The 12,246-nt window shown below is 44.5% G+C and overlaps 1 protein-coding gene across 1 annotated transcript in view; it reads right to left on the bottom strand.

Annotated features, from left to right (window-relative positions):
- The window catches only part of LOC107121914 (fatty acid desaturase 1-like), a 26,939-nt gene extending 18,140 nt beyond the window's left edge, over positions 1-8,799 (bottom strand). Inside the window, exons 1-5 of the mRNA XM_015424927.1 lie at positions 8,773-8,799; positions 7,178-7,288; positions 4,070-4,267; positions 519-620; positions 290-418 (exon numbers count right to left, since the gene is read on the bottom strand). Coding sequence (XP_015280413.1) covers positions 290-418; positions 519-620; positions 4,070-4,267; positions 7,178-7,288; positions 8,773-8,799 — 567 coding nt within the window. The remainder of the gene's footprint in view (positions 1-289; positions 419-518; positions 621-4,069; positions 4,268-7,177; positions 7,289-8,772) is intronic.
- Positions 8,800-12,246: the final 3,447 nt, after the last annotated feature.

Raw genomic sequence — 12,246 nt, 5'->3', positions numbered from 1 at the left:
GGGGGGGCAAGGGATTCTCTGGTTTTTTGGGGCCGGGGGGGGGGGGCAACAGTGGGAGGGCTTCTACTGTCCTGGCCCCACTGCTGGGCCTCCTGATGGGACCTGGTATTTTTGGCCACTGTGTGACACAGAGTGTTGGACTGGCTGGGCCACAGGCCTGATCCAAGATTGGCTTCTCTTTATGTCCTTATGATATAAGCTGCTGCTTTTAATCCCCACTGGGGAGAAAACTAGCGCATAAATTAAGTAAGTAAATAAATACATTGGAATAACAACTCGTCAAATGTACCTCTGCAGCCAGTTTCTTCCCCAAGGCAAACACAATGGGGTGCATGTTGAGATCGGGGTCTTTACGAAAGCAGTTGGGCTTGGCGTGGTGCTGGAAATGCAGGTTATTCCACCATGTAGCTGGCATTCCCTGTAAGAAAGGAGAACATGGAACTGAGTAAAACTCAAGCTCACAGGGCTACTGAAGAGGAAATTGTTTTCCTCACTGCTCTAAGGCAAAGGATACCTACTTTCACGACACCCATTAAGATTGTGTGTACCCGATGATTCCACTTTGAGTTGCTAAAGACAGAAAGGTGTCCTAAGTCATGCTGGAACCAGGACATCTGGCACTGAAAGAGAAAAGTGGGAGTTACAAAAACAATTTTACTACTCAGTTCACGCGGAACAAAAGCAATGAAGAGCTACTTTACATCTGCAGGTGTCAAACCCATTTTGTTTCGAGGGCCAGAATTGACATAAACGTTAATTTGTCAGACAGAGCCACGTGTGTCATCAAATGTAACACCAGCTACCGGAGATATAAACTTTATAAATGACACAGGGAAACTCAATTAACAATATTATTTTTTACTCAAGATACAAACAAAATGAATTGATTCCTAGGAGTAAAAGCTGGGAAATCCACAAAAGCTCCAATAAGTGTATTTAATCATATGCAAGACTGGGGTTTTATCCAAGGGATACAATAAAGGGGGGGGGGGTAATCTTACATTTCCATACAAGTTAAGTTCCTTTTTGTATATCTAGCACTTTTAGGAGATGAATCATCTACCTTGCAAGTAAATAAGGTGGTTTTTCAGCAGCACCCCCATCCGCCCAGCCTCAGCAGCCCAGCCCGGCTATGATACGTCTCTTGTTTCCTCTTTTCCCCCATCTGACCTCTGAGGATCTGGAGGAGGCACACCGGACCCATCCGCACCACCCTCCCCCACCCCATCCGCACCACCACCAACATCCCTGTGAGGTGGTCCGGGCTGAGTGACCAGCCCTGGGTGACCCAGACGACAGGGTCCTGGCTCAGGAGGGAGGGGTCTGAACCTGACTCCCCCCAACCCCCCCCCCCCCTGCCAGTTCTCACCCTCCCTGCATTTCCCACAGAAGCAGCGAGGCTGAGGTGAAGCCTCATGAAGAGGCTGTCTCCAAAACCTCCAGGGGGATGCTTTTTGTCCTCTATCAAGCCCCTTTCCCTTCACGGGCGGAGGACAGGTGTGGGGAAGGAAGGTTGCTGTCCCCCACCTTCCCTGACACTCATTTTGCCTCCCGGTTCCACGGCTGTCCAGATGTGTGGTGGCAACAGCAACTCCCCCTTTTAACTTCATTCCTCTGCCTGCCTCCGAGGCCGAGACATCCGTCCCCTCAGAGCGGCACACGTAAGACAGCCCAGTCGCCTCCCAATCCACGCACCGGTCTTCTTCCTCTTTCTCTCTCCCCTGCCGGTCCTGTCCCCCCGTTGGCAAACCGCTGCTCCGTGTGCCTGTTCTCGCGAACCCCCCCTTACGGTCTCCATTTGGGGTGGCAGTGGTGGCATCGGCCGCTCAGCTCTGCCCCCCCACGTAGTGGCTTCACCAATCCCCACTCAGCTGAGGTTGGAGGAAGTGGGAGGGAAAAAACAGCACACCTCTTCCTTTGCTTTCGCTGCCATTCCTACCACACTATTTTTTGGTCAGCCTCATAGTCCTTCCCCCTAGCAGTTTCCGTTCTATTTCTTGACTGCTGCAACCACACATACCTCACTGCATGTACCCACTCACCCCCCCCCCGCAAGCCTGCCTTCCCTCCCTCGTACCAGTTGCTCATGGGACAGATAGAAGCCCTGGATAGGCCAGGACCAGCCCCCGGGCCTTATGTTTGACACTCCTGGTCTAGACAATCATCACACCATGCTGCATCCTCTCTCCAAGGATTCCTTTCAAAACTGATTAAAGTAGATTCTAAAGACATCATGTAAGTATATGTAATCTACAGAAATGAAGGCCATGCCCGATACAGTTCCTTTTAGGTAGGGACACACTGTCCATCACTTGTTTTTTTAAAGATGCTGGGGCTCAGCTATGAATACACTCTGTATCACAATTAATCATTGCTGAGGACAAGCATTTCAACTGCACATCCTCAAAGCAACCTGAGGGCAAAAAGAAAAGGAGCCCCCACATAACTACGTAATTTGGGAAACTCAAGTTCCAAGACCTGCCTCCATTCTCTGGAAGAGATCCTACAGCCCTAAACACCAGTAAATACTGTTTGCATTGGAGCACTTGGTATCTGTATTATGCCTGGGGTATCCTCTCATTTGCACAGGGAGGGAATGCCCAGCATTCTCTTGGTTTTCCTGTCCTGCCTATTCTGATTATATCATGCAGGGAGAGGTCCACAAGCCTTGAACAGCTTTGCCAGAGATTCTAGCTGTCTGGATAAAAAATAAAACAAAACACCCCTACTGAATAGTAGTAATAATGTCTGTGATACATGCTAGCCGGGTTTAAGCAGTCTCCTGTCAAATCTTCCTTAGCTTTGCTCGCTTAGGTTGTCAAGAGTTATTGGTGGGGAGGGAATTCCTGCGGGGAGGGGAGTGGGGTGCATATGTTGAGTGAGTGGGAACCTTTGCTTTTAGGAGCCATAACTTTCCTTGCAAGATGTGCTTCCTCTCTCTTTCCCTGGGAGGGGTGTCCTTGAAGCTTTGGTACCAGCTTTAGCAGAAGATAACCAAGCCATATATGTTCTCACTTGGTTGGGATGGCAACGCTAGGCGTGGTATGCGTGATGTGTGCATGAGGGGAAGGGAAGGGCCCCTGTTTGAATTACCTGTATTAAGCATATGCCCGCCAAAATCTTCAGTTCTAACACAAGTGATGTTCTGGATCAAAGTTTATCTCAATAAACATATCACTGCCAAAGAGAGTGTTGTTCACTGGGAGTCTGACATCTCCCCTCCCCCATCTATAATAAGGTATATGTAAAATGGGATTTTAATGTGTCAGAAATGATCCTTAGAAATGAAACAATAATAATCCAGGTACTGAGATCCCAGTCTTAGGTCACTTCCACATGGAGTTCTTTCTCTGCAAAAACCCCCCCCCCCACTGCAGTGTTTTTTAATTTCAGCTTCTGAATGAATATAGTTATATGTTCACCAACCTTGTGGGTTTTCACTGGCTCCACCGTGTTTTCCACAAACCTGCTTTGGTATGATCCTTTCCAAAGCAGATTTGGGGAAACTGTATGGGAAAGTGTGCATTTCTGTATCTCCTCACCCACATTTGACATCATTCCCCTAGCATCTGCCATCCCTGACAGATAGGGTGTTTGTTTTTTTAATTAATGGTAGTAGACATATTGCTATACTATTCTGACATTTTCCCTTTATATCTACTCCCAATTAAAAAAAGAAAAACACACCAATAAGCATGCCAAGTGACAGGGGATATGGCAGGCTGGAGGGGAGCCTCAATTGCTACTTTGAATGCATCTACAAAGAGAGGGAAAAGGGGGATCCATCTGTGCACAAGCCACCTTAGTGGGCCTAAATCAGATTCATCTACAGGTTCATGAAAAGACCAGCAAAAGTTCAGCTTTTCACTTCTTGACTTAAACAGCAGCCCACCCACTGTTTTGAAAACTGCCAGAAGTCTTTGTAAAAGGTTAAACCTGCAGTACCACAAAGAACTAGTTGTGTGGGCCCATGGACCTTTGCCTAAATTTGTGAAACCCTTTGAATTCTTGAAAGTGTATGGAAGATGAGGCTAATTTCCAGGATTGTACAGAACTTTCAGTACTGTACCTGAGCAGTAGTAAATAATGCAACACCTATGAAGAACGGTACTAAAGATGATCCAAAGTACCAGATGGTCAACCAGGCACCAATATCCAGTAGCACAATATGAAGGAAAATCAGAAAGAAGAAGAGACTGTTGGGCTTCAGGAGTCCCATGTTCTCAACAGTGGACCGCAGCTTCCGGAAGTCCTCTATGATCGATTGCTGTGGGAAAACACAAAGACTTTCTCTCTCTTGTTTCATGTGCTACAGTCTCACTTGACAGGGGGACAAACAACAGGCAGTTGAGAGGACCCCCCCCTTCCCTTTGAGACTGTCATTCAGAAGGTTGGGATTTTTAAAGGATAATTTCAGTTCATCATCATAGGGATACACAGCTTGCTCAGCCCTAATACCTGCTGCAGTTTCTGCAGTGCTAAGTACTATACTATGGCATAGCCTTTATTGCCAACTCTGATGATCTGATCACCACAACATTTGAGGAAACTCCTGGTTTTCTGTATCTACACATCTTCATTGACTTGTATCATTAAGCAGAAGCCCCAAGCAGTTTGAGATTATCTATCCGTAGTACAGGGCTTACAGTTAATACCATAGTTTATGCAATTGATTTCTTAGCTCCTTCTCATCAAGAACTGATAAGCGAAGTGAAGATCAGATTGCTTATCTCTTATTGCTGTTCTTCAAGTGGTTATCTCTGTATTTGCAGTGATGAGCTTTGCAGCTACACAGAACTATGAAGTGGAAATTTCTAGAACTAGATACATCTCTGAGAGTTATGGGATTTTTCATGCCTAAAATCAATGATGAGTTTAATTGTTGTGGTTTCTCCCCACAAAATGCTGGGATCTGATGAGGATGGTGAGATTTCTCCAATAGTTGGGTTGAGGCCAGTGTTCCCTCTAAGCTGAGTTAGTGTGAGCTAGCTCACAGTTTTCTAGCCTCTGGCTCACACGTTTTTGTCTTGGCTGAGGAAGGATGGCTTCAGAGCAAACTAATTTATGCAGTAGCCAAATCGCTCGCTCACAACTTTAATGCCAGTAGCATTTTTGCTCACAAGACTCCACAGCTTAGAGGGAACATTGGTTGAGGCGGCGGACGTCCAATCCATTCCGGCCTCCCCCGTACACAGTCTTTGTCACTGTATTTCATCCAAACTGACCCGGCTAGAAGACTGTCAACTGCAGGAGGCACTGGAATTCTCCATCTTGTTGCTGTGTGCCATCGTTGCTATTATCTGTTCATTTTAAACTTGTCTTAGTTTTTATGTTAAATGTTTTTATGGTTGTTAACCTATATATTGTTACCCCGCCCTGAGCCTGCTTGCGGGAGAGGGCAGGATATAAATAAAATCAAAACAAATAAATACAATATTTAGAGAGGCCTAACCCTCCTAATTGGGGCTGTATTTCCACACTTCCTTGGAAATGCATTCTTGGCCAGTTTAAGATGGCAAGTCCCCAGTCTGGAAAACGCAAAACCTTGCACATTGTCTTGTGTAATTTCAGATGGTCTTAATAAAAGGTATTACATAGCTTTTGTTTTTTGTTTACTTGGGAATAGGTTCATTGACTAGGGAGGGTATGAACAAATATGTTTAGGATTGTGCAGCACAACTACAAGGATTGTGCTTCAACAACGTACAGCTTTATCAAAATGTTATGCAATATGATATGTATGTAAGGGTAAGAATTCTTAGAGGTCTCCTGCCAGGTTTCTTGATGAGAACTGTGAAGGCCTGGAAGAAAACCAGAAATATTTGGCAGAGACATTTTTGTCCACTCTACCATGATGCTAATTTTGCAAAATTTCCAAAGAAAAAAAAAGGAATTTTGAGATACATTAATAAAACTCCACCTAAGTATTTTATCTTTTGAAATAAACAAAATATTTTTAGAAAAAATACCCCCCCAATCAAAATTATGTGTTTTATGTTTTTAAAGCAGTAAAGTAAGTTTATGGTTGACAAAAACTAATACTGCATAGTTTTCATTTTCCCCAAAAGTCTGGTTCCCCCCCCCCCAAGAAAAAAATGCACATTTTACAACTTTGTTTCTGACCCATACATGCAACACTGCAGCCTCAAAAGCCCCTACAGCATTCTTGAGGTTGAATCATATAGATTATATAGAAAATTGCAGTTGATGTTTGAAGGAAGAGCATCTTGTGAGTTAGTTCACACATTAAATTTTGTAATAAAAGAGAATGCTAGGTTCATTTCATTTTTCTGCAGGATCTACTGGGCAAAGAGTTGCCAGCAGGCCTAGAGAAAATGACCTATCCCTTTGATAAAGACTGTATATGTGAAAATGAAGCTTTTCGTGGCTTGGAGACGAATGACAGACCATTAAGTCATTATTAAATATGGGAAAAGCAGTTTCCCCCCAATAAGTTGGTAACCCTAGCTGGTCATCTATCACACAGAAGAGAATAGGACCGCACTACAAATATAGAAAGTGTGGACATAAATATAGTAGCTACTGGCAGAAAGATTCCTCAATGTAGGTTTCAGGTCATAAGGCCACTATTCTACTTTTGGCTTCTTGGTTGCTGTATTATGGAATGCAGATGAGATTATGCTTTTAGAAATCCTAGAACACTGTACTGATAAAATAATATAATTCACTGTTCAGTGTGTCTACAGGCTCCAATCTTTTTGAGCCTGCAGGCACCTTTAGATTTCTGACTCAGGGTGGTAGGTGCAAGCACAAAATGGCTGCTACAGGAGGCGGAGCCAAACACAAAAGGCCAGGGAGTGAGGTTATGCATAATTCTAACAGCAAATCTTTGTCATCTTCAGGCAGTAGCTATGTTTAACAAGTTGCACTTTAAAATAAGCATATTGTTTAAAAAGTATTGTCTTGCTTACACACAGCTTACCTTCAATCATACAACCAATCTTCGGTAGCCAGTCAAAAGCCCTGTTGGGTACAAGCCCCATCTGCTAAAAACACTTGGTGGGCACTATGCTGGGGACCCCTGGTGTAGAGTTTCATATGCACCATGCACTGAGATGCCGTATTTCATCAACTAATATAAGTCTGGGTTATTTCATACCTCTAAACTATGAAATTACACATCATTTTCTCATTCTGACCTTGGGAGAACACTCACATTTTTGGTGGGCTCAGAGTTAGGTTGATCTGGTGCCAGCTCCCCAATCAGCAATGGCTTCAAATACTTGCTCACTTGGCCTTTGTCAAGGTGGAATGCCATGAATGCATCCTAAGGAGGGAGGAAAGGTCACAAAATGAAATATAATGATCCCTCCTGTTAGAAGATTGCCCAATACCAGATTTGTAATATTTTAGGTACCATGCTCTTTTTTTTTTTAAATTCCATGAGCCTTGGTATGATCTGTATCTAGCCATGAAATCTCTGGTTCCTTTTCATCATGGTTAATGTGCATGATTTTTAAGTAGGGTTGTCAGCTATGAAGTGGGAAATACCTGGAGATTTTAGGGGTGAAGCCTGAGCAGGGTAAGGTTGGGGGGGGGGGACCTCAGCAAGGTAGAATGCGATAGAGTCCACCCTCCAAAGCAGCCATTTTCTCCAGGGGAATTGATTTTGTTCACCTGGAGACCAATTGTAATAATGGGAGATCTCCAGCTGTCACCAGGAGGCTGGCAACCCTGTCCTTCTGCTGTGTTTTGTAGTTATTGTTTTAATAGATTTGTCTTTAGATTTGTACATAATAGTCACAAGCATAAGAACATAAGAGACGCCAATGTTGGATCAGGCCAAAGGCCCATCCAGTCCAACACTCTGTGTCACACAGTGGCCAGAAATACCAGTGCCATCAGGAGGTCCACCAGTGGGGCCAGGACACCAGAAGCCCTCCCACTGTTGCCCCCCCAAGCACCAAGAAGACAGAGCATCACTTGCCCCAGAGCCCCTATCTATACCTTGTGGCTAATAGCCACTGGTGGACCTCTGCTCAATATGCTGATCTAATTCCCTTTTGAAGCCATCCATGCTTATAGCCGCCACCACTTCCTGTGGCAGTGAATTCCATGTGTTAATCACTCTTTGGGTGAAGAAGTACTTCCTTTTATCCGTTCTAACCCGACCGCTCAGCAATTTCATGGAGTGCCCACGAGTTCTTGTATTGTGAGAAAGGGAGAAAAGTACCTCTTTCTCTACCTGCTCTTTCCCATGCATAATCTTATAAACCTCAATCATGTCACCCCTCAGTCGCAATGCATGGCTAGGAATAAATACAGTGAAGCAACATGTTGAATACCGGCAAACAGATTGATGACTTACTGAACCAGTCCTCGAAAAATCGTCCCTGCTTGTGATCAGTGAACAGAGCATGAGCCAAACTGGCAGGTGTTCATATGTCCCTAGCCAGGAGTAAGCTACGATGTCCATGTTTGTACAGAATGCAGAACCGTATTTAAGACTAACTGTGGTTAACAAAACAAAGTATGAATCCAGTGGCACCTTTAAGACCAACAATGGTTTATTCCTGGCATAAGCTTTCGTATACGAGCACATGAAAGCTTATACCAGGAATAAAACTTTGTTGGGATCCTTCTTGCCTTACGCTTCCTGCCCTCCTGCATCAATGGACTGTTCAAAACTGAAGACATTTTCAGTGAGTTATCTACTACAACGCCAAGATCTCTTTCTTGATCAGTCTCTGCCAGTTCAGACCCCATCAATGTGTATTTATATTTAGGATTTTTGGCTCCAATGTGCGTCACCTTGCACTTGGACACATTGAACCCCATTTGCCATGTTGACGCCCACTTGCCCATCCTTGACAGATCCCTTTGGAATGCCTCACAATCCTCACTGGTTTTCACCACCCTGAACAACTTCGTATCATCCGCAAATTTAGCCACTTCACTTGCTTACTCCCAACGCCAAATTATTAATGAATAAGTTAAAAAGCAATGGACCAAGTACTGATCCCTGTGGTACCCCACTGCTTACCACCCTCCACCGAGAAAATTGCCCATTTATACTCACTCTCTGTTTTCTATTAATTAGCCAGTTTTTGATCTTGTCCTTTTATCCCATGATTTTTGAGCTTACTTAGGAGCCTTTGATGAGGAACTTTATCAAAAGCTTTCTGGAAGTCAAGGTAAACAATATCTATTGGATCCCCCTTGTCCACATGTTTGTTCACTAATCACAGCACTGATCACAGAGGTGGCACTTTCGATTTAAACATAGCAAAGGTTAAAATACTGTACATCTCCTTTTGCAAATGTCCCCCATTTCACAAAATACTATTTAGACTTTCTATGGTGAATTCCATTTTATGCCTAAGGGATTTAAAGGGCCCATATTTCTCCCACCAATGTATTTATTTAGAAGAAGAGAAGAAGAGATTGGATTTATACCCCGCCCTTCACCACCGAAAGGTGTCTCAGAGTGACTTACAAACTCCTTTCCCTTCCCCTCCCCACAACAGGCACCCTGTGAGGTAGGTGGGGCTGAGAGAGCTCTTGACAGAAACGGCTCTTTTTCAAGAACAGCTCTTATCAGAACTACGGCTTGGCCAAGGTCATCCAGCCAGGTGCAAGTGGAGGAGTTGGGAATCAACCCCGGTTCTCCCAGATTAGAGTCCACGCACTTAACCACTACACCAAACTGGCTCTTTAAAACATTTCTATCCCCCCTGACCCCCTAAATTGTAAAGCAGCTAACAAGAAAATGTATATTATTTATTCAGAGAATGTATACGTTGCCTCTCTAGAGACTTGCTTGAGGTGACTCACAAAGCAAAAACAAATAAAATCATTTTTTAAAAAAACAATACAATTATCAATATTAAAATATAAGCCATGGATGCCTCTAATGCTTTGTGCAGTTGTATACTTGTCTCTGAAGTTTAGCAATAGTAGTTGAAGACCATAATATGGTAATTTACAATGACTCACAACAACCTGTCAAGCAGAGTTACACCCTTCTAAGCCCCCGACTTCACTGAATTTAGAAGGGTGTAACTCAATTTAAGATTGCGCTGATAGTCACACCTTTCTTCTAAGCAGGCACAGGCATATATTCATAATTCATCATTTTTATGCACATTTTAATCACAAGCATGACAATTAACACCTACTACATGCCACACTGCTCAGTACATATGTACAGTAGCACAACCCCTGCTCTCACAAACACATACTCTTTCTGCATGCAAAAAAGAAAGAGCAAATAGCCCAGGAGACAGTGTTAGAAGCACAAACTAATTTTCTTCATAATTTCCACTGCTACTGAACCACCTTACTGAAAATTATTTTCAGCAATTAATAATTATAACAATAAAAATCTCAAAAGCTAGGAACTCTATAAAGGTGATAGGTAGAGGGGAAAGAACGCATAAAAAGGGAGAAGGGTAGAGAGTCGGAGTTTAATAGTCTAGCGGGCCTGGGAGATGAGGTACATTTCCAAATACTGTTTAAATCATTGCAAGGAAAGAGAGGTGTAGATGTCCAGAGAGTTCAGTGTAGAGAATGCCAGAGTACTAAGCAGCAAAGCCAGGCCATATAGGTGCAACCCACAAATTCAACTTCTGCTTGAGGCATGAGGGTTTGGTTCACCTCTTGATGTCAAAGTACTGGAAGGAAGGAGGGAGCTGCAGGCATGCCTCTGCTCAGTTAAGTGTAAAATCATATTCCTATGCACAGTTCACGTTCTGTTCCGCTTGTTCTCCTCTGGTTCCAAACTTGTCCTCGCAAAGACATCCTTAGGCAGCATCTTTACAAATAAACTTCAGATATAACCACAGTGACCCCAGTGGTTTGTGCAGACAACCATGTCATCAAAGTAATCTTGGTACCAACAAGCGGTACAAATGAACGCTCACACATCAGCTTAGTCAGTAAAGCAATAAATAAATGGCGTAAGTACTTGTCTACGTAGTTATTGCGTAAGTGTATTTCTGTAAGCTACTGTGCAAGAATATATGTGTGGATAATAATGCCAGCAGAATTTACATGTAGGTTTTTGTCTTCCTTTGCGCAATTAATGACTGATACTGGTGTGTGTGGGAAGGTGCATCAGTGATATTTCCAAGGCTGGATTTGACCCTTTTAGAGAAGTGGGCAATATTTCATATAGCAGCTCCCTCTCCCAAAAAGCCAGCTGAGACAACAGGGAAGACCCGCATACATGGTAATTTCCCACAAGCGCTGCTCCGAGCTCACTCTTCTCTTTGGCCCGATGGTACATGTCAATTTCACACAAGCTGCTGTGTGGCCACATTTTGCCCTGCAGCTTCACGCGATTGCGTCTACCCAGTCCTGTTTTTTCATCAGGCCGACGTGCCAGCCTCCCAGTAGTATTACAAGCTGGCTAGGGAGGAACTTTGACTGTGGGAAGCTGACCCCCCCCCCCCGCCGCTCCTGTCGGCCTCTTAAGGTGCCAACCTAACGGGGCGAGGATTACAGGCTGACTGGCGGGAGGGCAGAGATCGACGAAAGAACACTGGATGGATGGGGATTGTGTGTGTGTGTGTCAGACATCCTAAAGTGTAAAAGAAAACTAGGCACAAAACAAAGAGAAGGGTCTTGGGTCCAAAAGACGGTGTGTGCGTGACACCCCGACCAGGACTCCCTCTAAGCTCCGAGTCTTGTAAGCCAAAACTCTCCTTTGCGAGCTACCGGCAGTAAACTTGTGGGCGAGCGGCTTGGCTGCTGCCTAACCGAGTCTGCTCTGGGGCCCCCTCCTTCCCGAGCGAGGACAAAGATGTGTGAGCCGGAGGCTAAGAAACGGTGAGCCAGCTCACACTCACTCAGCTTAGAGGGAGCACTGACCCGGACAGCTAAATTTTCCCCCCCCCCCGTTTCTCTTCCCCTAAACAGTTACCGTTAAGAAACAGAAGAAGAAGAGGAGGAAGAGATTGGATTTATACCCCGCCCTTCACTTGGAGTCTCAGAGCGGCTTACAAACTCCTTTCCCTTCCCCTCCCCACAACAGACACCCTGTGAGGTGGGTGGGGCTGAGAGAACTCTGACAGAAACTGCTCTTTCAGGAACAGCTCTGACAGAACTACGGCTTGCCCAAGGTCATCCAGCAGCTGCAAGTGGAGGAGTGGGGAATCAAACCTGGTTCTCCCAGATTAGAGTCCGGGCACTTAACCACTACATCAAACTGGCTCTTTAGGTTTGAAATTTTAAATTCACCACATCCCATTCTGTTTTGCGTTCCAGGATTGAGTCCAGTCCTTC

The sequence above is a fragment of the Gekko japonicus genome, unplaced genomic scaffold (genome assembly GCF_001447785.1).
Source record: "Gekko japonicus isolate JY-2015 unplaced genomic scaffold, Gekko_japonicus_V1.1 scaffold1541, whole genome shotgun sequence".
Taxonomy (NCBI): domain Eukaryota; kingdom Metazoa; phylum Chordata; class Lepidosauria; order Squamata; family Gekkonidae; genus Gekko; species Gekko japonicus.
The sequence above is the reverse complement of the archived record's forward strand: the minus strand, read 5'-3'. Positions and strand labels throughout refer to the sequence as shown.